The 26,424-nt window shown below is 37.8% G+C and overlaps 1 protein-coding gene across 12 annotated transcripts in view; it reads right to left on the bottom strand.

Moving 5' to 3' along the window:
- Positions 1 to 26,424, bottom strand: part of LOC311073496 (NLR family CARD domain-containing protein 3-like) — a 239,259-nt gene that overhangs the window by 14,650 nt on the left and 198,185 nt on the right. For all 12 annotated transcript variants that reach the window (XM_084099313.1, XM_084099310.1, XM_084099311.1 and 9 more), the window contains one exon: positions 12,736 to 12,909. In XM_084099313.1, coding sequence (XP_083955439.1) covers positions 12,736 to 12,909 — 174 coding nt within the window. The remainder of the gene's footprint in view (positions 1 to 12,735; positions 12,910 to 26,424) is intronic.

Here is a 26,424-nt window from a genome sequence, read left to right as displayed (position 1 = left end):
CTAATATTTGATGAATAAAATGTTAAAAAGAACTGCATTTATAAAAATAAAAAAAGAATGATATAAATATTCTTTACAATCACTTTTTATCAGTTTAACACATCCTTGCTGAATAAAAGTATGATTTATTTCAAAAAAAAGAAAGAAAATTACTGGTTATGGAAAAATATTAAGCAGCAGTACTGTTTCCAACTTTGATAATGAATCATCATATTAGAATGATTTCTAAAGGATTATGTGGAGTAATGATCCTGAAAATTCAGCTTTGCATCACAGAAATAAATGATAATTTAAAGTATAATACATTGAAAACCAATTATTTTAAATTGTAACAATATATCACAATATTACAAAAAATCTGTAAATCTTTTTGATCAAATAAATGCAGGCTTGATGAGCAGAAGATACTTCTTTCAAAAACATTAAAATAGTAATGTTTCATAACTTTTGGCCTGTACTGTATATGGCAATTTTAAAATTTATTTGCCAAAATTAGTAATGATATATTTATTTACAGGTTTATTCAAAATAGCCAAGTTTACATTAAATCTGTATTGTAAAATGTGCTATAAAAAATAATGGGGACTTGACTTGAATGTTAGATGTAATGCTCTTGGTATTTGTGTTAAGGCTGTAATGTGTGTGTGTGTGTGTGTGTGTGTGTGTGTATATATATATATATATATATATATATATATAATCATGAACATAATGACGGGGTGAAATGGGTTGTAATGCATGGGGCGCCAGGTAAAATCTTGCCTAGGGCAGCAAATTGGTCAGGGCCGGCCCTGCCGTGGAGCTAGCATCATCATCATAACACAACGGTCATAACAAATTGGTCATATCCACACCATTAAAGAGAATAGGCTCCGAAATAGATAAAATAAATAAAAACGAGGATCAATCTGATACTTTTCAAGTGCGACAATAAAATTAGCCTACACACGATCCACAACATAATTAAAGCTGCAGTAGCTTTTAGAAAACGTTGACTTAGCCTGAAAATTCGAACAAGCACAGCTTACAGGTCACTCCCCCTCGCTCTCTGCTGCTCTACAGCTCCTCCCTCCACAGCTCCTCCCCCACAGCTCCTCCCTCCACAGCTCCTCCCCCACAGCTCCTCCCCCACAGCTCCTCCCTCCACAGCTCCTCCCCCACAGCTCCTCCCCCACAGCTCCTCCCTCCACAGCTCCTCCCTCCACAGCTCCTCCCCCACAGCTCCTCCCCCACAGCTCCTCCCCCACAGCTCCTCCCTCCACAGCTCCTCCCCCACAGCTCCTCCCTCCACAGCTCCTCCCCCACAGCTCCTCCCTCCACAGCTCCTCCCCCACAGCTCCTCCTCCACAGCTCCTCCCTCCACAGCTCCTCCCCCCACAGCTCCTCCCCCACAGCTCCTCCCTCCACAGCTCCTCCTCCACAGCTCCTCCCTCCACAGCTCCTCCCCCACAGCTCCTCCCTCCACAGCTCCTCCCCCACAGCTCCTCCCTCCACAGCTCCTCCTCCACAGCTCCTCCCCCCACAGCTCCTCCCCCCACAGCTCCTCCCCCCACAGCTCCTCCCCCACAGCTCCTCCCTCCACAGCTCCTCCCCCACAGCTCCTCCCCCACAACGGAGCCTGCCGTGAACGCGCAGGCTAGTAAACATGCAGGGCCACTGATGACGGCGGATAAACAGTTATCGCACATTCACTGGTAGGGATGAAACATCAACAATATGCTTTACATTGACTATGGCCTGCCCATACTTTGACTACAAACTTGGTCCTCAAATCATTACGTATTTTGCAATACATGTAATGTAACTTCATAACGTTGCACTCTTTCTATAAGTTATAAATAGCAAGCAAGATAATATAATGGTAACGTTACAGTATCTAAGTAATTATTCTAGCGATGTGTAATGCTAAATAAGGTTTGCTACTACATTATTTCAGCAACATGACAAGCCAGTGAATTAGCAGGTTTCTATTGTTGCTTTGCACAGTGCGTGACATTTTATCTGTATGCTATGCGGCTAGAGTTTTGACACTGAGTCAATGGGCTCCGACTTGTTTATCGTCATCGGTCTTTTTCCGTTTACCTGTCTTTGTTGCATGAGCTGGTGCCACTCGAGAAATTGGCCGTTTTGGTTGTTTGTCCGAGGCCATTAGCACAGCTGCGGCACACCGGCTATCTTGATTTTGAACGACGGTGCGCGCTGTGCCGTGCGAGAGAGGGGGGTGATCAGCGCGTACACAAGTATGATTGACACTGCTAAGACACTCCTCCTGGCTCTGATTGGTTGTTTCTTACCGGGAGCGGTGTATTTCTGCAAATGGCAATAGGACCACTGGGAGGAGCCTGGGGAGCTTGATTTTTTCACAGATTATCTGTCTCATATTCTACTGTCTGGACATAATGACAGTTTTAACAAATATGTAAAAAATACATTTTTACAGAAGTTACCAACTGCAGCTTCAAGTAACAAAGAGCATAGGCTCAAACATAAAATAAACAACAATATTTTGAACAATATTTTTTTATATATATAAAAGAGCTCACCAAAGCTGAATTTGTTTGATCAAAAATACAGTAAAACTTGTAATATTGTGAAATAGTATTACAATTTAAAATCTTATTTGAATATATTTCAAAATGTAATTTATTCATGTGATGTCAAAGATGAATTTTCAAAATCATTACTTCAGTGTCACATGACCCTTTAGAAATATGAAAACAGTTTGCTGCTTAATATTTTGGAAACTATAATTTTTTTCATGATTCTTTGATGTATAAAATTTTCAAAAGAACAGCATTTATTTAAAAACGAAATATCTTGTAACATTACACATGTGACATGTTTTAAGGTCACTTTTGATCACTTTAATGCATCCTTACTGAAAAAAAATTCTGACTAACCAAAAATTTTTGAACGGCATTGTACATTCAGTAGGTCATTATTGCAATATAAACACTATCAGACTGATCAAGGCATCTCTTCATTTACCAGTCGAAGACGGAGCCACTTTCTGCTCTTATGTTTACTCGTGCACTGTCAAGGGCTTCATCATATCTGTCGCGGTACCGGTCTTTGCAGCAATTATTTTACCGCAAATACTGCATCGCGCGCTGTTGGCATCGAGCCTGGAGAAATGTAGCCATACTTTTGATCGACTTTTCCACATCTTTATGGTATTGTGTGTGTGTGTGTGTGCTCGCATCTCATATGAGTATGTGCGCGCCTGCGCGGAGAGTTTGTGTGTGTGCTCGGGTCGCATTGAGTATGTGTATGTGCGCGAGTTTGTGTGTGTGTGCTCGCGTTTCATATAAGTATGTGCGTGGAGAGTTTGTGTGTGCGCGCGCGCGTCTCTGAGTATGTGCGAGGAGAGTTCGGCGCGTCTCGTGTGTGTAGAGTTTGCTTGTGTGTGCGTGAGCGTCTCTGAGATGCCCCCAAGCTGGCTTCTTAAAACTGACTAAATTTTTAAAAAGAGCCAAAACAGCCGTTCTTTTGAAGATCGCCAAGATCCGGATCCCCTCAAAGAGCCATAAATCCCATCACTAGCGTGAGCGACTCAGAGGCGGCCTTACCTATGTTTCACCCGTTTCAATTGAAACAGGCCCCGCCCTCCAAGGCCAAGGCGAACTTGCGCCTCGGTTACCATGGCGACGTTTACCGCCCCTGCGAACGGTGATCTGAAGTAAATAAATACCGGTAGTTTATGTGTTTATACTTTGCCTTTTTTGCCGTTAGGTTAATACATTATTTTGAGCAGGAAAATAATTTTAATAGGAAATGAAACCTACATATTCCAGTGTTTTTTTCGGGGGGAAAACGAAAGATATCAGACAACAAAAGAAAAGCTTTATTCAGTCTACCAAAAGTAAGTGACCTCTTTCTTTGGTCCAGCTGAACCCCCGTCACAGGATGCTAGCCAAAATAAAGATAATCCGTCTTCAACAAACATCAACTTTAAACATCGTTTTTTATTTATTTATGAAGTTCGGTCCAGTGTCAGTCAGACACTTTTTCTTATTTGCTTTTGTTAAATAATTCAAGTTGAGGGGATGTTTGAGCTGTTTTTTTTTTTTTTTTTAAGTCAGTCCAGATTCAGATTCAGATTATTTTATTTAATGCCATGTCAGCACTCAAAGCTATTTTCATGGCAAAAATACAATTACAAAAATACAAATATCATATAAATACAATAAAAAACAAAACAATTAAACACAGCAAGTCATATTATATGAGATTTTTTAAATTAACACATGATAAAAATTCCAAAACCTTTTCAGGCATAATCTCATTAAATATGTCCTTAAGTGAAGTAACTTTGTAAAAGAGCATTCTGCTTGTAATAAGTCCAGGACAATCCAATAAAATATGTTTAACAGATAAGGGAATTTTACAAAACATGCATAGAGTTGGATCTTCACCCTTAAGCAAAAAACCATGGGTCAAACTTGTGTGACCCACACGACATCTAGTGTAGACAACTTGATCAAGTCTAGTTTTAAAATTAATAAAAAGTCTATTTGTAATTTCCGGATTAGTTCCATACAATTTATTATTCTTGTACATATTCCACTCTTCTTGCCACTTATTTAAAATATATCGATTAATAATCGGTCTCATATCTGAAGGAGGAATTTGACATTCATTAACTTCCTGATTAAGAGCGTCCTTAGCAGCGTCCTTAGCATCAAATATTGTTTATTTCTATGTTAAGCTGCCTGTTCGTGAAGCTGAAAGTGCACGTAATAAAATAACATACCATTGATGCAAACCAACAGGAATCCTTGCTTTTTCTGCTCTATTATGTTTTATGTGGGTAGGGCCCCATATTAGTTATTGAAACGGGCCCCCAGATGCTTAAGGCCGCCCCTGGAGCGACTTTAGGTGTGTCGTTGTGCATTTCATATGTATTTGTTTTATCAAAAACTAATAAATGTTTTATTTAAAATAAAAGGAAAAGGAATTTACAAAGGAAATGTTTACTGTTCATGTTTTTTTTATTGTATGGAAAAATCCCACTTAAAAAAACAGACCATTACATTTTTCCTCTCGCGCACCCCCTGGTGGCAGCTCGCGTACCACACTTTGGGAATCCCTGGTATAATACAATACCATCATATTACAGACAACTGGTGTAATTATGCAGTTGTGGAGACGAATGATGATTCCAGAGCAACACATGCAGATACACTACCAGCCAAACGTGCGGGATCGCTAATATCTTTAAGGTTTTAAAAAGAAGTCTCTTCTGCTGCATTTATTTCATTAATAATAACAGTAATATTGTGAAATATTATTCCAATGTAAAACAGCTATTTTCTACGTGAATATATAGTAAAGTGTAACTTTCTATTCATCAAAGAATCCTGAAAGAAAATTGTACACGACTGTTTTCAACATTGATAATAATAATAATGAATGTTTCTTGAGCATCAGATCATCATATCAGAATGATTTCTGAAGGATCATGTGACACTGAAGACTGGAGTAATGATGCTGAGATTCAGCTTTGATCACAGGAATAAATTACATTTGAAAATATATTAAAATAAAAAAAACAGTTATCTTAAATTGTCATAATATTTCATAACATTACTGTTCTTTTGTATTTTTAATCAAATAAATGCAGCCTTGGTGAGCAGAAGAGACTTCTTTTAAAAACATTATAAATCTTACCGATCCAGAACTGTTGAACGGCAGTGTGTGTGTGTGATTTGGTTGCGGACAGCACTGAGCACAACGCCTGAGGAACCAAACACAGTTTATTGAGAGACAATCCAAAGTCATAGTCCATTAAAACAGGCAGAAGGTCAGAGGTCAGAAAATCAGTCCAAACTAACAAACAAATCCAGAGCGCAAGACAAGAAGGAGAAAACCAGGGGGTTATTCCAGAAAGCAGGTTGTGTGACAGACCCGGGTGTGTTTAAGGGTCAGTAAGCGGATAACCCAGGGCCGGCCCGCGGCAGAGGCGGAATAGGCAAATGCTAGGAGCGCCACTCATCCATAGGGACGCCAGAATGAGGGAACGACTGATTTTTTTATTTTATTAGGGGTTCAAGCATGAAATGCTGAAACCCTATTGTAATTGTAAGGATTCGTAAAACGCATCGTGCAGGACAAACCGTAAGGCCTAGTTATTATTATTTTTACTAATACTATTTTAAAACCATTAATTCGAAATACTACCAAATAAAGCAAAAACTCCACAGAAACTTAGCTAAGTCCCCCGACTCCGGTCCGGCGCATCGATCTCCCCCGCCCAGCGAGTGCTTGAAGTGCGTCAGAAGCAGAGCGCGCGCGATCAGTTGTTGGTCATGTGTTGTGTAGCGTCGCCTCTCGCCTCATCCAGTGTAGACAGCATTGCTCTTGTTTGAGGGCGCTTAACACACTCAAGCTCCCCGTAGAAACGGGCCTGCCAGCTCGCGCCGGCTCTAGACACGGTGAAAGTTTCCTGATTGTGACAGATGGACGAATTTACATGACACATTATAAATTAGCATTATAGTCTGCGATAGATACAGTGTCAAGAGAAGAGGATAAAAGGGGATAAAGACAGAGGTAAAGTGATGCAATGAATGAACAGTTTATCTAATTGCATAGTATTAAGATACTATAATTTAATGGCAGTAATTTTTACCTTAAACTTTATGCTAGCAGTTGCTCTGAGTTCTCCAGAGGCCGCAGACTGGGATTTTGTAACAATCATGTCAGTTTTTTAGACGCATTTAGGCCTATCACTTTTTTAATTAATGTTTTACTCTTTGTGCAGTTTTGGGGGGGATATATGGCCTTTTTTATAAGTTTTTTTTTTTGTGCCAAAATTAGTAATGATATTCATAAATAAATAAAAAACGCTTCAGTGCGCCGACAAACTGGTGAAGGTTAACAGGTTAAAAAAGTATAATATCTAGGTAATCTACATCACAGTGTATTTCAGGCGATTTCACTGTTTTATATGATTTGACTGTAACGAACCACAAACATGGATATAATAAAATGATGCATGGAAAAGAAACTGTCGACAGTCTCAGTGAGTTTAATTCATACATTTATAGTTCGAGTGTTGTAGTTTTATGATGCAAGTTTAGCACTGCTGCAGTTCATTTACAGTTTCCCTGCATTATGTCGACTATTAGGGACAAGAAAATTGATTATTTGTCAAATTCGGATGACGTTTTAGTAATTTATGACAGTATGAGTGAGTTTAATTTGTAGATTAATCTAGTAAATGATTTAATCCACTGAACACTGCTGTGGTAATATAAAAACACCCTCCCAACAGCATACTGTTTCTTTTGAGCCTAATTCCTAGTCAAATTAAAATAATATAGTTGTATCACTTGTGATGGTGTTTTGTATAGATGTGGCCAGACGAGCAGTCTACCAATAACATTAGAGCGACAGCACTACCAACGCCCACAAGCGACTCACAGTATAGAGACTAGCGACATACAGCGACACAATCGCCGGCTGTGTGAACGGGGCTTATGGGGCCACAGGGGTCACTCAATCAGCACACATGTAACGATTAGAGGGATTGACAGAAAACCTGACAAGTTACAAAACAATATGACCTTTTCAGCTCATCATGAACCTGAACATGGGAGGCCCCAGCGCTTCAGCCCGTGCATTAATGCGGCCTTGTACAGTATATATATATATATATAGGCTAAACTAGATGTACCGCATGGTGGTACAAAATATGACCGCCGCTCAGGCCTGCACTGGCTTTCCACAAAAAGAAATGACGTGGAGCAATTTGGCTGTATTGCGTGTTTATGTATATACCTAAAAAAAGTAGTAGTATGTGCATGTCTGTCTGTGTGTGTGTGTATGTGTGTGTGTTTGTGTATGTGTGTGTCTGTGTGTGTGTGTGTCTGTGCGTGTATGTATGCGTGCGTACATGTGTGTGCGCGTGTGTGTTTGTGTGTGTGTCTGTGCATGTGGATTTGTATGTGTGTGTGTATGGGTGTGTGTCTGTGCGTGTGGATGTCAGTGTGTGTGCATGCTTGCGTTTGTTTGTATTCCTGCATGTGTGTGTGTGACAGTTAGGGTTGCCAACTTCAGAAAAGGAAAATGCGGGACAATCGTGGTTAAGAAAATGAGGGACACTCAAAATATTTGTACTGTATCACACAGTGTACGTCATTTCAGTGTCTGCAGTTAAGTTTGTGTTTAAAAGGTTATCAGACATAAACTCATTTGTATTGCTTAACCTATTTATGTATTTAATTCTAAAAATAATTTTAATGTCATACATGAAAAAAGTCACATTACAAACAAACCATAGTTCAAAATAACAGCATTTATCTAAAATAGAAAGCTTTTTTAACATTATACACTAGGCTTACAGTTCAAAAGTTTGGGGTTAGTAAGATTATTTTTTGGGGGAAAAAATAAAGAAAGTAATTGCCTACTTTTATTCAGCAAGGATGCATTACATTAATCAAAAGTGACAGTTAAGATAATGTTACAAAAGCTTTCTATTTACTTTCTAAAAGCTTTAAATCATTAATAATAATCAGAAATGTTTTTTGAGCATATTATTCCCTCAGGTAGATTACATGTTTTCTTGCGTGGCTGGATGTTAGACTCATGAACAATAATCACGTTGTTTGCATTCGCCAAAATTGATTAGCCGAAATCAAAACGTGGACAGTGAAAGGAAATTACCGTTAGCGCGAGACGAGTCCGGCTTGAAGCGGAAGCGACCAGACGGCAGAGGATGTTCGCAAATCAAACAATGATTTGTCTCAAAACAGTGATTAAAAAAAGCTGTGATTGGATGATGACAGGTGTCGGTGATCGTTCTCAAGTGTCGTGGTCAGCACTGCTGCTGTTGCTGTTGTATCAGTCAGTGGTTTATCAGCTTGTCAAAAAACGGGACACGGGAGGTCACGCACGGGACAAATAAATTAGGCCCAAAATACGGGACGTCCCGCAAGGTTGACAGTTGGCAAGGTCAAGGTTGACAGTTGGCAACCTTAGTGACAGTATCATCCTAAACCAGCAACCCTTCGCTCAACACCACCATCTACAGGCCGATGAGTGTACAGTCACTAAATGTGCACATAAATGAATTTATTTTATACCCCCCCATGGATGAAATTCTACGAAACTTAGCATACCCCCAGAGGATGTCAAGTTAATCATACACATGAAATATGGTGCAGTTCTGAACATCTCCACTGAAGATAGGGGCGATTAAAGCAGAATAATATTGCATTTTCATTTTTTATGGGAGGGGCGCAAATCACAAATGAGTGATTATGGGCTAGGTTGATGTGGGCCCTTAAGAGCAACATACCATAAAAATTTCTTCATCCTCGGTGCCACGGTTCAGGTAGTTATTTAGGAAAAACTGCATTTTTTGGGTTTGGGGGGGCCCAGCGCGGGGGGGGGGGAGTGGCCCCCGGGGACCAAACGAAATTTTTCCGTAAAACTCTAGTGGGGCTACATGCCCACCAAATTTCATGTTCCCCGGTGTTTCGGTGTCCCTGGTATCGTTGACGAAAAATTCACGGGGGGCCCAGCGCGGGGGGGGAGTGGCCCCCGGGGACCAAACGAAATTTAGTGGGGCTACACTAGACTTTTACGGAAAAATTTCGTTTGGTCCCCGGGGGCCACTCCCCCCCCCGCGCTGGGCCCCCCCAAACCCAAAAAATGCAGTTTTTCCTAAATAACTACCTGAACCGTGGCACCGAGGATGAAGACATTTTTATGGTATGTTGGTCTACTAGACTTTTACAGAAAAATTTTGTTTGGTCCCCGGGGCCACTCCTCCCCCGCGCTGGGCCATAGCGTCCATAGCAACGCTCTGTTCTCCATGGCAACGGTGTGTTATACTTAGCAGCGGCTGATATCAAGAAATAACACACCGCATTCTACATTAGAATTCAACCAAGCCATGTAATAAATCTATATAAAGCGCTGTTACAACAAGGTCATGTTCATTTTATTATAACATCATTTTATTATGTTGGTTTATGAAATACAATTTGAAAAGTAGTCAGATTTAAATGATAATTAAAATATATGATCATATTTCCATAAGAGTGTTATAAACACTCACTTCCAGCCAATGGTCGCACACGGGTTAATGATATCGGCGTGAAGCGACACAAGTGCATTCTGAAGCTCACACGAGAAGTGATGCGGAAGCGCAGATGAGCGGCATTCCTGTGAGTTTCACAGTTCGCTTATATCACGCTTCAGAACGTGCTGACGTTTAAGACAAACATGAACTCGTGAATGTGTGTGTGTTGGCCGGAAGCAAAGGTTTATATTGTAAAAAGTTTGAAATATTTGTTTCACTTCAGAAGCACTGATTCATCAGCTGGGGTTTATGGATTACCGTCATGTTCACTTTGTGTGGTTTCTGAATCCACTTGCATTACATGGACTCACAGAGATGATTATTTGCTTACACTACAATAAGGTTTCATTTGTTACACACTAGTTCACTACATTAGTTAACATGAACGAACCATGACAGATTCTTCTACAACATTTATTCATCTTAGTTGATGTTCATTCCAACATTTATTAATACATGCTTTAAATCAAAAGTTGTGCAGATGTGTCCATTAAGAATCACAGGGAAAGGGATTGGGCGATTCGGCCGTGGTGAAGTTCTCTGGCACATGCCGCACATCACCAGTAGGGGGCAGTCCTGTTTCTCTCTCAGTTATAGCGGCACTGAAGACAATAATGTGCAACGATGTGTTAAACTCTCTCTGGCGCGTATTGACAGCAAGCGGCGAGCTCATAAACGTGTGAGAAACACATTTTTAAGCAGAATATATTGTTTATGAACAGCTCAAATAGAGATAAAATATTAATGATTCAGTTATCAGTGGTTTTTACATGCTTGTCATGGGCGTTTGTAGCATAAAATAGCATTTTTAGTGAACTTATAAGTGCAAATATCCCGTCCCATTTTAGCAACGCTAATTCCCACATTGTGGAATTATTACACTGTGAATTCATTTCTTTGACATTTAAATAACATATAAAAGATCTTTTGCAAGGACGCAATGACGAAAATGTGACTTATGACAGTCTAACATAAAATGATATTGCATTTTAATGTCTATCTTTGCCAAAGATATGAACTTTTCAGACATATTAAAATATTTTAATAATATTGTTCATTCATTGGCCACTTAAAAGTACAATCTGTAAAAATGAATAAAATCCCCCGGTTCACTCGAGCAGAACCAGTCCTATTTTAACGTTTCTGATCCTGCGTTTCTTCTGTATTATAAACGTTCAGAAACCGGTTTGATTAGAACAAATACAGATTAATAACGTTATTTTGTTTGACTTTTTTTTGTAGCCTAGTTTATAATAATAATAATAATATTTAGGCTATAATACTACTACTAATATCTCTCTTTTCTTTTCTTTGTTTAATGCCATGCCAGCTTCTATGGATATATATATATTCAAGGCGAGGAACAGGTTTTTTATTTAAATAAAACTAAATAAGATGCCAAACGAATTGATTTAAATGAACAAAAGCCTACATTCCTCATTCGGCACGAATCCAGATGTTTCATGATCTGCGAATCAAGCTGAACTATTAGGCCTATTATGTAGGCTAAGCTTTGTACTCGGCATTATTGACGTAAAATATCATCTTTCCCATATAACAGCGCAGTGAGGCGGTGGACACGCTGAACGCCACAGATTATATTACAGACTATTCAGATTGAGCGGTGGAACATTTTATATGTTTGACTGTATTTTATTCAGAGGCGGCGGCGCGACCACTGGATTTATTCCTGCCAAGAGAGTAAACTCTTACTCCGTAATTTATGCTCATACAGATAAAAGCAAGACATAATTCATACATTTACAAAAGATATTCAGATTTTGTAAAATAAAGGAAACAAACGTAATGTCTCTGTTTCCTTTATAGATGTTTGGAGCGCGCCACAATGAGCTGAAACTCAGCACGTTTTCTTTCGTGTTTTAATCTGTAATATTTTAGTGAAATATATTTCAGCCTTTTTTAGAAGAATCTGTCTAATATTTATTTTCCCAACAAAACATCAAATAAATAGAAATAAAATGGTTTGAGTTTAATTCCATTAACACAAAAATACGACAAAATGGTCATGTCAAAGCTTTTATTTTTTGAAAGTGGTCGTACATTTACACTACAGGTGTGTGTGTGTGTGTGTGTGTGTGTGTTGTGGCATTACACTGCAGTTTTTAGCTTCTACACTCCAGTGTGTCCACCCTGATCCTGAAGCACAACTGGAAGAGCTTTAAACAGCATATTTATGTGTTTGTGTTTGTATTGTGTATTCAGAAGTGTCGGCCTAATAGTTCAGCCTGATCTCAAGGCAGTTTGTACGGTGGTGTATTGCTGCCACATACATATTATTTTATCCACTCAATTATGACGTAATAACGAGATGTTATGTCATTTTAACGACATCTTTTGTCATAATAATAAGATGTTATGTCGTTAAATCTATATATTTTCTAGGCCTTTTAAGGACATGTGTAGTCATGTACAAAATATGCCTTTATCCACATAAAATGTATATAGCCTATCATGTCTTTATCATGTCTTTATCATACTTCTACGTTTGAAAAGCTGAAGCAAATAGTAGCAGCCCCCAATACAGGACATTAACGCTTATAACGAATGAAGTTTTAGTCGCATAACATCGGTAAATGGAAACGCCCCTAGTGACAGTTTCATGTGAGAGTAACGTATGATCTTACCCCAGTGTCTCCAGTTTACAGTGAGGATTCGCCAGTACAGCAGAAAACAGCTTCACTCCTGAGTCTCCTAGATTATTATCAGACAGATGCAGTATTCTCAGGTGTGAGGGGTTTGATCTCAGAGCTGAAGCCAGAGCAGCACAACCTTCATCTGTCACACCACAATCCATCAACCTGTAGAGAACAATGACACACATTAAGCCTATATCCAGAGATAAACATGACACTTAAAAAATAACATAATCCTGTCAATATGAAATATATACAAATACTCATTAGTTCACATTGTGAAAATTCATCAGTTAGGATTAGGGGATTGATTATAGAGTTTGTAGAGTATAAAAATCATTATTTCTATGGAAAGTCCCCATAAAACATGTAAACCCAACGTGTGTGTGTGTGTGTGCTTAATGTATTTGTAAACATTTTAAGGAATGTGTGTGTGTGTGTGTGTGCTTAATGTATTTGTAAACATTTTAAGGAATGTGTGTGTGTGTGTGTGTGTGTGTGTGTGTGTGTGTGTGTAGAACCAGCAGAACTCATCAACCTGTAGAGAACAAGGACACACTCTTCACTCTCTCAGATCAAAACAGAAATCTTAGCTTTTCTTGATTGTGTTTATAATTTGTGCAATATCTCTTTTTTTAAACAATAAATTCAATATATCAGTAAATTTAACTGTTATTGTAAGAGATTATGGCTCTATGTGAGGGAGAAAGATTATATGAAACTGATCAAATGGAATACATTGAATACATTACATACATTAAATATAAATGTTTATATGCATACATTACAAATGCATATATTTGAATATAAATTTCTCACACATATATCATAAAAAATGGTTAAGTAGATCACAAATCAGGTCAGATAGGTAAGAGCTGAAGTGTGACTCATATTTTTTGTTAAACCATTAATTTATAATGTTTAAGTAAGAACTGTTATAATGTTTTAACAGTGATGCTTGTTCTCAGTGTTACTTACAGAGCGCATCTAGTTGCTGTAACCACAGGCATCAGCTTCTGGAGAACTTCATCTGCAGTGTTCTGTGTGGCACTAATTGAAAATAACAATTATTTAAAGTTAAAGTTAATTATTAATAATAATAATAATAATAATAATTCATATCATAAGTAAATAATACATTATACCTTCCTGAATACCCTCAAATAATTGTTTTAATTAAACACTGCTTTATAAAGGACATGTGAAAAAGTGGTTTTATATCTATAACTGTAGAAGCCTCGTATTCAGCCGTCACTGATTAGTTTCTTCTTCTTCTCGTTAGTGTTGCTGTGGCAGGGCTATTAGTCTGCATTTACACTACAACACTATTATGACACATCAGGTTTGTTTGTCCTGTCCGTTGCTATGGTTATCACCATGGAGACATTTAACTCCCGAGTTGGGCGGGGGGGCAAGAAAAAAGTCTTTTTGTACCTGCATCAGCAAATTATTCGTAGAAATTAAGCACACGAGTTTGTTTGCTTGTCACTTGTTTATTTACATACTTATTAATTTAATCATTTACTTCGTTTTATTGTCACAGGAAATGATGCGCACAAAATGTGAATCATTGTCCATCATTTTGCCAGCAACTGGTGATAAAGAAAAATGATGATGAGACATTAATCTAATTTATTTTCTTAATACTTCTCTTGTATAATAATAATATTAAAACTTCATTTAGGAAAAATACTTCCTATTAAATATCTTTATATTAACTGGCTTTTTTATGAATGCAATACAGTGAATGGCAGCCGTCTGTGTCTCCCAGTGTCTTACATTATTGTCAGTTTAGTGTTCAGTGATTCATTTACACAGAAACAAAAGATAACATGTATGCCTTCATCTCCGAATACATTATCTGTGTCTTACATTTCATAATGAACTCAGATAAACTCAGTGCCGACTCGTTTTCCATCAGTTCTTTTACATTAATTAGAATGTGTGCAAAGGATTGTGGGAGATTGAAGAACACGAAGGATATACTTGATGCATCCTTCAAAATGAGCTGAATTAAAGACACAAAATGAATTCTGTCTGCAAAACATCCTTCAAACTGAGACGGCCTTCAGAGGCGCTTGATGACGTGGCAGTCGAGATATGCAGTCTTACTAGGACACAGCCACGGTTTGAGGAACACACGCAAATGATCTACAATATCCCAGAAATCAGTCTGTGCCCCGTGATTTAAACACCTCTGATCTCTGAGTTTCTCTTTGTTCATAATGTTTTAGACTGTAATGATTGCACTCAGTGTTACTTACCGATCAGTTCTGTATCCAATAAATCTCCTCAGGTCAAACCTCTGCAGTGTCTCCTCTGAGGACAACAACACAAACACTAAAGCTGACCACTGAGACGAGGAGAGTTTCACAGCACGTAATCCTCCAGAGCTCGTATGAGGTTTAGCTGCGTTCACTAGAGAAAGATCACCCAGTTCATTCAGACAGTGAAACAGATTGATGTATTTATCTGGAGAGGGATTCTCACTGATCTTGTCTTTAATATAGTCAGCTGTTCTCTTATTGCTGTGAGAGCTGTTTGCTGTCTGTGTCTTCAGTTCTTGTAAGAGACTCTGGTTAGACTTCACTGACAGACCCAGAAGGAAACGAAGGAAAAGGTCCAGATGCCCATTTTTACTGTGTAAAGCCTCATCCACAGCTCTCTGATGGAGATCCGATAGGGAAACTCTGCCTCCATTAGTTGGTTTGGTAATCTGGTCAAACACATTGATGTTATTGTTGATAAAGGAGAGATGCACATATAGAGCTGCTAGATGTTCCTGAATGCTCAGATGAACAAAGCTGAAGACTTTCCCCTGACACAAGCCCAACTCCTCTCTGAAGATCTGAGTGCACAATCCTGAGTAAACTGATGCTTCTGCCTCATCAATGCCACACTCGCTCAGGTCTTCCTCATAGAAGATCAGGTTGCCTTTCACAAGCTGCAGATAAGCCAGTTTCCCCAGTTTGACAATCATGTCTTCATCTTTCACTTTCTTCTCATAGTCCTTCTCATGTTTGATGTTGGTCTGAATGAGCAGGAAGTGTGTGTACATCTGAGTGAGAGTCTTGGGAATCTCTCCTCTCTGTGATTCCCTCAACATCTCCTCTAGAACAGTGGCTGAGATCCAGCAGAACACTGGGATGTGGCACATGATAAAGAGGCTCCTTGAGGACTTCAGGTGTGAGATGATCCTGTAGGCCAGACGCTGATCACTGATTCTCTTCCTGAAGTATTCCTGCTTCTGTGTGTCACTGAAGCCTCGTACCTCTGTCACTCGATGGACACACTCAGAGGGGACGAGATCCGCTGCTGCTGGTCTGGAGGTGATCCAGATGAGAGACGAGGGAAGCAGATTCCCCTCAATGAGGTTCTTCAGCAGCTCGTCCACTGAGGCTGATTCAGATATATCACACAACCTCACATCGCTCTTAAAGTTCAGAGACAGACGACACTCATCCAGACCATCAAAGATGAACAACACTTTATACTCATCACTGGATATGTCCATTTCTTTAGTTTCGGGGAAAAAGAGATGAAGAAGACCTGAAAGACTGAGTGTTTTGTCCTTCATCAAGTTGAGCTCTCTGAAAGCGAGTGGAAATATGAGCTGGACGTCCTGATTCTCTTTCCCTTCAGCCCAGTCCAGGATGAGCTTCTGCACAGAGACTGTTTTCCCAATGCCAGCGACTCCCTTTGTCAGCACAGTTCTGATGGGTTTGTCTTGTCCAGGTAAAGGTCTAAAGATGTCACTGCATTTGATCGGTGTGTCCTCTGTTTCTGCTCTCCTGGACTGTGTCTCGATCTGTCTCACCTCATGCTCATTATTGATCTCTCCACTTCCACTCTCTGTGATGTAGAGCTCTGTGTAGATCTCATTCAGGAGTGTTGGGTTTCCCTGCTTTGATATTCCCTCATACAAACACTCAAACTTCTGTCTCAGATTTGATCTCAATGTGTTGAGGACTTCAGCAGGATTAGAGCCATGGCTGTAAGATTAAAATACCACATTATTATACAAGTCAGAGAAATAAATAGCCATAAATTACAACACTATTTATGGGACACAGAACATCATTAGGTTTCTGAAATGTGTAAATCATTAATCATGTGTGTGAGTGATGTGTGATGTGAATTGCAGCACCTAAAATTAAACAACAACAACAACAAAGTCCTGAATTTTACCTGAAACCAGGAAACATGCTTTCATTAAAGTCTTGTGGTTGAATCACAGGCTTGGACACAGTTTTGTTTTTAACTGGTCTGGATGGAAGAGTTGACCTTAAATCAGAATGAAGAGGGTAAAGAATCAGACACACTGATATTGATGTAATTGTGTCATTAACTGAGTAACAGACCAACAGCTTTTACAGTGTGTGAATGTATTAACAATACAACACATAGAGCTTTACACAAGAGCACAATGATGATCATTAATAGGCCGAAACCAGCAAGATTGTAACTCATTAAACTGCTGTATATTACTAACAATTTCATACAAATAAAATACAATAAGCACATCTTTTATAGAAATTATATACCTGAGATCAGGCCATTTGTCTCCACTCTTAAACTTTATTGGCACCTCCATAGAGCAGTTACTCTTCATAGACACACAGCTGGACTCTGGGTTTGAGCTCTTCTGCTGGACTGAACTGGGTTTAAAACTAAGTAAAATATAAAGAATACAGACTTATAAAAGACCACATAAATGTTGTGTACTTTTGCTTTAATGTCTGTAACTGTTTTGCACTGTGTTTCAAACTTTGATTACAATTATTTTGAGAAATTAACTCACTGGTTTAAAAATGTTAAGCATGATTCAACAATTGTACCAAAGCGACTGAGAAAACCGGTAATATTAGGAATTAGGAATTCAAAGCAAACAAACTGAAATCAACTATAGAATTATAGAATGATTCAACTCAGATGAACATCAACCATGATCACATGACTCTTCTCAAAGGCACAATGGAGGACGAAGGCTCAACCGACTAAAGAGACCAATGTTTAGCTGAGCTTTAAAGATAAACCACCTTACTGTACTCTAGTAACGCTACTCTTGCTGTGAAACATCACTGTTCTGACCAGACACCGTGAAGCTTTCAACAAATCTGAACCCGTATTTATCAAGCCTCTGAGAATTACTCACAAGAACACTGCTAAGAATGGACTTAAGAGTAAAACAACTCTTGGCTCAAAGCTGTGCTTAGAAGTTAGTTATCAAGCATCTCAGTCGTAATTTAAGTGAAGTGTAGGACTAAATCTTAAGTGTCAGTCTTAGAGATGATTCACAACACTTTGCTGTGCCACAAACGGGATTTTGGATGATGACATAGGCATGGACCAATCACTGAATAGATTTCCTTATTTAAGAATATGCTCAGATAAATTCCCATTGAATGGTGAAATTCCTAAGAGGAGTTTACATTCAACACTAATAATCATTCAATAAATAATTTTCAAAAGAATACATTGTGATACTCATTGCAGGGCTGTACAGTTACGGAAAGATTGGTCTGTGCGATGAATAAATGTCCCACTGTAGCATGCGTGCGATACAGTTTTGTAAACTCCGTTACTTGTGTTTGTTTTCAGACATGATAACAGTCGTTTTATACTTGTGCTTATGCGATATCACGATTTTTGATCGTGGATGATTTAATGTCTCCACGATCTGCTTTTGAAGAAATATGGTAGTATCACATTCTATCAGCTGCAGTTCTGGCGCTCAGTCCCAATACTGTAAAACTCACATCACATGTTAACGCAGCGCTAGAGTTACACTCACAGGACTCTGCACTTATTCGCAATCACAAAAGTTCATTATTTTCTCGTGCTTTAAAGCTTTGCCGGGTAAACATTTCATTAGCGTTCTGTTCTGACATGATGCACTTTCTCTGAGCGCGTACGCCCGAATGGAAGGCGATCGGGGACAAAAGTCTTTAAACGAAACGCATGAATTTTGTTCTGTCTCTGTGTTGTTTACAGTAAACATTGTCTTGGAAGCTACAGGCTGATGAGTGCTATAATGAAATTAGTACATCATATTTAAAATATGTTTTGATATGTATTACAGGCTCGACATTTACGCTTGTCCAGTAACATCAACATCATACGACCAAGAGCACTGAATACCATCACGATTGAAAATGTGACACTGATTTCATATTGCAGTTCAATAAACAAGTCATTAATATTAAGGCACTTGAATTTTAGACACAATATTGCCATTTTTTGCTCTATTTCAGCAGCGAAAATAGTTTAATAAAAGATCCTAGAAGAACCACAGCACATCTCAAAGGAAAACTCAACTGTGTTTCATTCCTGAATGATTCAGTGTTTTGAACGAATCGGTTGAGTCAAAGATTCAATGAATTCCTATTCATTTACAACTGCCTCATCCCTGAATGAATCAAGCGTTTGAATGAATCGTTTGAATAAATGACTCAATGACTCGGTCTCCTGCCGCCTCCTACTGGCGGTTTAGTTTCGTGTTTAAAAGTATCATTCTTTCCAAAATTTCTTAATTGTATATTCAAAACATAATTAAAATAATCTCATTACATTATTTAATGCAGTTTAATTTGATTGGTAACATCCCTTTAGCATCTTCTTATTCTATTTTAATTTATTGATGAAATTTAAGAATTTTAAATGAAAGATGACGCATTAGGGAAGCGATTAGGGAAATAAGCGATTAGGGAATCGATTAGGGATGAGGGAAAATGCCCTTTATAACGGTTAAAATATCATAAATATGCCGATTTATATATGTCAAAGCTGACTGAACAGTGATGAGAATATTGATTCAGAATAAATTATATTTAAAACACACACACAAAAAAACAAACATTTTTTATTCCTGGACAAACAAATGTTTTTACTCGGACAAGTGAATGACCGAACTAAGGACAATCAAATGAAAAGGCTTAATGTTGAGACCTGATTTATTTATTTTTTATTATTCATTTATTTACCCATAAACTTGTCTTTAGGAAGCCATACGTTACAGTGGCAAGAATAACTTTGTGAAAGCTTTGTGGGTGATGAACAGGGTTTACATTAAGACAGAAGTGTGCCTTAATCTAGTTAATTGTGCATTTCTTTTCTTTTATTCCACAGCTGATGTGTGCAGTTTTTTTATTGCTTGCATTAAAATAATTTTCTCTTGTTTTGCTTTTTTGGCAGTTTGCTAAAATAAAACAGCCTTTCTAAGAGCCATCGTTTAAGCTGTTGACTTTTCTACCTTGAGAAAGAACGTTAAACGAACAACCAATGATGAACCACGAATCAAACCAACCACTGGAGTCACATGGACTATTTTAACAATGTTTTTACTACCTTTCTGGGCCTTGAAAGTTGCAATGACGTTGCAGTCAGTGGAGGGACAGAAAGCTCTCAGGTTTCATCAAAAATATCTTCATTTGTGTTCTGAAGATGAACAAAAGTCTTATGGGTTTGGAACGACATGAGGGAGAGTAATTAATGACAGAATTTTCCTTTTTGGGTGAACTAACCCTTTAAGACTAAAATGACTCCTTGAGAAGCTTGATAAATACGGGCCCTGAACCAGCAGTTAAAAAAATCCACTCAGTTTTACACCTATTCCATTATATAAAGGTGGAAAATATCTCAGCTTACATTTACTCGATGTCATTGCTAGTATTAGACTGACTGACTGAGAAAAATGATGATTCTAATTCAAAAGTGTCGCACTATAAGCACATCTTTTATAGAAGTGATATACCTGAGATCAGGCCGTTTGTCTCCACTCTTAAACGCTAGTGGCGGCTCCATAGAGCGGTTACTCTTCATAGACACACAGCTGGACTCTGGGTTTGAGCTCTTCTGCTGGACTGAACTGGAACAGAGAACAGATTCAGTTTAATCCTTTAGATTACTGTGAATACATTTATCCTGCATCAAAAAGTACTTTGAGGAAACAATTATCTTTTTACTGAATATTTCAATTTAGTTTAAAAAAAAAAAGGCAAAAACAATCTTTTTTCTGTAACTGTCTTTGATCTGTTTGTGTTTGTGTGTGTGGCGAGGTGTGGAGGTGTGGGGGTAATGGTAATGTAATGTTTGTTGAAAGTACCTGCATCCTGGAGAACAATCTCCATCTCTGGATCCTTGTGAATCAGCCATGATGAAGCTGCAGGAGAATCTGATGAGTTTGATCTCCTCCACTGACTCTGAATGAAGAAACATTCACACACTAAATTAAATGATTAAATTAAACAACCTTCATAATTTAGCTGAACATATCTGGAGTGTGAGAGAAAAGGATCATGTGACTGCGTTAACTCAAGCTCATAGGGCCTTTTCACACACACAAGTCGACCGTTGATGTTCGGGTGAAAAAGAAAACAAACCCCGACACACATCGACACACACTGATCCGATTAAAAAAAAAAAAAAAAAAAAAAAAAAACGTGTTTGTTGACGTTTGTGTGAATTGGCCTATGTATGTTTACACATAAGCTAAACTTCTGGAGAATCACAAACATCACGAAACACAAAGGAAACATTGAAGTGGAAAAATTAAAAACCTTTATTTAAGATTTGATATCAAACAATCACGTAAAATGTCCTCCAGAGATTCATATTAATATGAGAAAGTCACACATGAACACTCACCTTGATCAAACTTTTACAAGATACAGGATCTCAAATCCTCCAGCTTTAACATCATAAAACTACACTTCAATCCCTTTATAATGGTTGATAAACACTTTGATGTTCTGTTTTTTTCCGTGTCGTATTTCGCATTTCTCCTGCTTAAAATGGCGAAAACTTACTTTCACTTTCTATGTGTAACGAGAGAGAGAGTATGGCAGGCGATCGGGGTCAAAAGTCTTTAAACGAAACGCGTGATTTTGACCGTGTCAACTATAGACTGTAAAAAATATCCTCATGCTTGGAAAATTTTATGTTCACAAATCAAAATATCTAAAGATGAAACCAATGTTCTGTGCATTTCATGGTGAATTTGTTTCTTATACAAAAGCCCTCAGAGTGATAAAAAAACGCAATTAGTCTTTTTTCCACCATAGAAGAAGAATTATTCTATTTATTTATTTATTTCATTTTTGTTATTTTTTTTATTTTGTGTGTATTTGTGGTTCTTTCATGCACCTGTCTTGTATGTTTTTTATGTAAAGATTTATTAATATTGCTATATTGTTTGTACATGAATAATTGAATAAAAAAAACACATAGACTGTAAAAAAATATGGATGACGCCCCTTCGCTCTCTTCCATTGGTGAGAAGTTTATTTTTTCAGAATAAACTTTAATCCAAAAATAAACAAACAACAATACGAAATTTGTCAGCCCCTCACGGACGACTGCTGCATAAACTAAAACAAAATAGCCTATACATGTCCGGGCCTGGACCTCTTTCGTCCTTTTTTTATTTTATTTTATTGAAAATATCAAGATTTACAAGCAAACATGGCTGCATAAAATCCGTTTCTTCAGAATAGGATACAGATATAGCCAGAGGGAGCAGCTCTTAATACAAACAGGAAATATATATGTAGTCTTAGTAACAAAAATAAGGATGATTTATAAAAGGAAAAGAAACATTCATATAAACAAATTTAAATAGAAAAAAAAAAACCCGTAAGAAATTATAACATAACATAAGGGGAGAATTCAGTCATTGTTCAGCTATTAACCTCAGTTGGGACGTGTTTTAGGGTATTATATATTTTTTGTGCTTTAGGACCTTTCAGAGTTTTTAAGGATTTCATATACAGTTTAAATTCATTCAAAAAAAAAAAAACAAATTTGGGAGATGATTTCACAATTCTACATTTGTGAATGAAGAATTTAGCTAGACACACAGTTGTATTAGTACAGAGCTCATCACCCTTGCTTTGCAATATCAGTCCAAATGTTATGGCGTCACTGGAGATAGAGTTTGGGAATGAAGACATCTGTTGCTTAACCCATTTATGTATATCACACCAAAATATCTGTATCACATTACATGAGAAAAACACATGGTCCGTAGTTTCGACATCATTTTCACAGAATGTACATGTATTATCATCTATACCAAATCCAAGTCTCAGTAATTCTTTAGAGGGGTAAATGTTGTTCATTACTTTGAAGTGTGTTTCTTTCACTTTAGGAGGTATAGGGAGTGTTAGATACATTGTTCTTAATTTAGTGATTGAATATTTATCACATTTTTGTAGGATGTTATTTTTATTTTACCTTTTAGGGTAAATATAATCAATAAAACAATTTCTAATAAAGTGGTTAGTGCATTTTTTTATCCAGAACAAAGATCCCTTGAATTGATAGTGGGGCCAATTGTGGTTGTATCGGATAATATGCCAAAATGTTTCTTGTTAGAAGGACAAATTATTGGGCTAGTGCTTTATGTAATTTAGTAAAGTCTGATTTTAAGGGTTTGATGGAAAATTGTTCATAAAAACTGTCCGTCGGTATCCATTAAGTCGGCTATGGACCATATATTTCTCCCACACCAATCCTCAAAGAACAGAGATGTGTTGCTGTGCAAAATATATCTGTTGTTCCAGAGTACAGATGTGTGGCGTGAGAAGTTATGTACGTATAACATTTTCCAATACAAGAGTATTTGTTTGTGAAACTCTGACAGTGATATAGGTAATTTGTTAACACTAAAGTCCGCTCTAATAAGAAATTCTAATCCTCCAATTTTCTTGAATAAGGTCTTGGAATACAATACCAAAAGGAGTTGCTGTGTTTGATCCAAGATTTTAACCAGTTTATTTTTAAGGTTCCATTAAGGCAGTCAAAATCAATAACTTTTAGTCCTCAATCCTTTGTGTCTTTAACCATATTGCTTTTCTTCATATAATGTGGTCTGAAGTTTAGGTTGATTTGGTTGATAGATGTAATCAGTTTGTTTGGAGTGGCATTGGAGTAGGCTGGGCAAGAACATCTTGATAAACATTCATCTTAGTTATAGGGAAATTCGGCCTAGTATTGATAGGTCCCTCTGTGGCCATATATTTAGTCTTGATTTGCATTCTTTAATTTTATTTTCTACATTCAGAAGCTGGCTTTGTTTTTGGTCCTTGGAGAGGTAAATCCCCAGGGATTTGATTTCTGATTTAATAGGGATATTACAGATGTTTTTCAGTGAAGTGTCGTGTACAGCCAGCAATTCACACTTTTTTAAGTTTAATGTTAGACCTGAGGCTTTTGAGAATTTTTCAATTTTGGAAATAGTTGGTATCTATCTTTTAAGAATATTGTTGTGTCGTCCGCTAGTTGGCTGATTATTATTTCTGTGCCAAATACATTACGTTTTTTAATATCATTACAGTTTTTAATATAGATTGCTAGCATTTCTGTGGCTAAGATGAACAGGTATGGTGAGATGGGGCAACCTTGAGGAATACCCACATTAATCTTGAAGCTTGGGGTGGTACCACTAGGTAATAGGACACAGCTATTAATATCTCGATATAATCCACCAACACATTCTCTAAATTTGATTCCGAAGCCAAAGTGTTCGAGCGGCGAAAGAATAAATGGATGCTCCACGGAGTCGAATGCTTTATAGAAGTCTAGAAAGAGAAGGAGACCATCATCCTCTATTTGGCTTCTACACTCAATGATGTCCATTACCAATCTTATATGTAAGGGATAATCCACGGCTAGCCATGCATTAAAGGATTTTAATGCACGACGTAGAGGCGAAGAATTTTAATGCCTCTACGAAGTGCATTAAAATTCTTTAATGCATGGCTAGCCGTGGATTATCCCGCTTATACCTTGGTTATTTGCCAAGTTAAAAATAAGTTAAAGCTGTAACTGATGTTTACAGTGTAATTTCTTAACAGACGTGTAGAAATGACGGTTATTTCTTAAGTTAAGGCTCGTCAGTTCTTGCACTCCGTCCGCTTTAAATAAAGTAGAGCCATCGGATTGCTTTTATTTGAATAAATTCACATTTATTTAAATTCATTATTAAAAGAGAGAGACAGAGAACTGAAGGAGAAGGAACAGAGAGAGAGAGAGAGAGAGAGAGAGAGAGAGAGAGAGAGATATGCGTGCGCGAGTTACCTGTGTGCGTCTCTTCTTTAAAGTCTAACGTTAGCAGCTAACGTCCCCTCTTTGCTTAAGCATATAGCTAACTTAATGATTCTTTAATGGATTTATTAAAATTATTTATGAATGACAGGCAACACTGACAGTGACAAGGCAATCTTTATTTGAACTAATCATGTCATTTATTTATTGTTAATTCTTTGTGCTGCTTTTTGTCATTCAACGTCTTCTCCAAGTCTTCTATTTCGTCTTGTGCCTGGGCCCATTTCTCAGAGTTGCCATATTCACCATACAAATTAAACGATATGCAAAAATCATCCATTTAGCCTACCTAAATAAACGTTTTCATATGTGTCTCTCACTCTGCTTGCAAGTGTATCTGTGTTACTATGGTTACCAATGTAGCGGATTAATTTCGAACTGTAATCAAACTGACTGGAACTACCTGTGCATTAAACGGTTTTACTGCACACCTTCCAGCCAATCAGAATCGAGTATTTAAACAGCCCATGGTATAATATTATGTACTGACCTTCCTTTTAAGAACCCTGACTGTGTATCTGCAATAAGATCTGAAATCCCTGTTTGAAGACGAGAAGCAAAGATGTAAGTTAGGAGTTTGTAGTCTGAATTTCTGAGTGTAATGGGTCTTCTGTTATCTATAATTCCAGCCCGTTCTCATCCCAAGGCGTCATATACTGACGCTTTTGAAATTTCTTCAATATCCGACGCACAGGGCACCCTTAGGCGTCAATATGAGACGCAGATAAATATCTAGGAGGCGCCTCCTAGCGGTCTAACCCTAAACCTACCCCAGACCTAAACCTACCCATAACCGGCGTCTCATATTGACGCTAAAGGGTGCCCTTTGCGTCGGATATTGAAGAAATTTCAAAAGCGTCAGTATATGAAGCCCTAGGATGAGAATGCGTTGATAATTCTGGGATCTTTCCCAGGTTTTGGAATTGAGACGATAACTCCATGTCTCATTGTTGGTGGAAGCACACGTTTCAAATATTTGGGTAAAGACTTGTAGCAGCAGGTCTCTTAAATCTACCCAAATGTCTGTAAAAGTCACCTGTGAGACCGTCGGATCCGGGGGCTTTGTTAAGAGAGAGACGACCAATTACTGCGTCAAGTTCTGGAATTGTTATTTGATTATCACATGTTTGTTTGAGGCCATCCTCTATTTTTGGAAAATGTTTTGCTATATCCTGAAAAAAATGCTGACAGTCCACTCTAGAAAATTTAGAGCTATAGAGCTGGCTATAGAATTTCCAGATTTCTGAAGAGATCAATTTTTCATCTGTGACTTCATTATTATCAACCATCAGGGATCTGATGCTATTTTTTTCCTGTCTTCTTTTTTCAAGACCACAGAAATACACTGAATTGTTTCCCCCTCCTCTATCCACTTAGCTCTGGATCTAATAAAGCCCCCTTGGGCCTTACGACTGTGAACTTCATCTAGTTTTGGTTGGAGGTTTAATATCTTCTGTCTAACGTCTTCAGTTGGGTTTGGCCTATTGCAGTACATATTGAACTGATTAATAATGTCTACTTCTTGTTTTTCACTATCTTTTTTAATTATTTTACTGAATGAGATGGTAAATTGGC

This window comes from Abramis brama, assembly GCF_963993115.1.
Source record: "Abramis brama genome assembly, chromosome: 22".
NCBI lineage: Eukaryota > Metazoa > Chordata > Actinopteri > Cypriniformes > Leuciscidae > Abramis > Abramis brama.
Note: the sequence above shows the minus strand (reverse complement) of the source record. Positions and strands in the feature narration are given on the sequence as shown.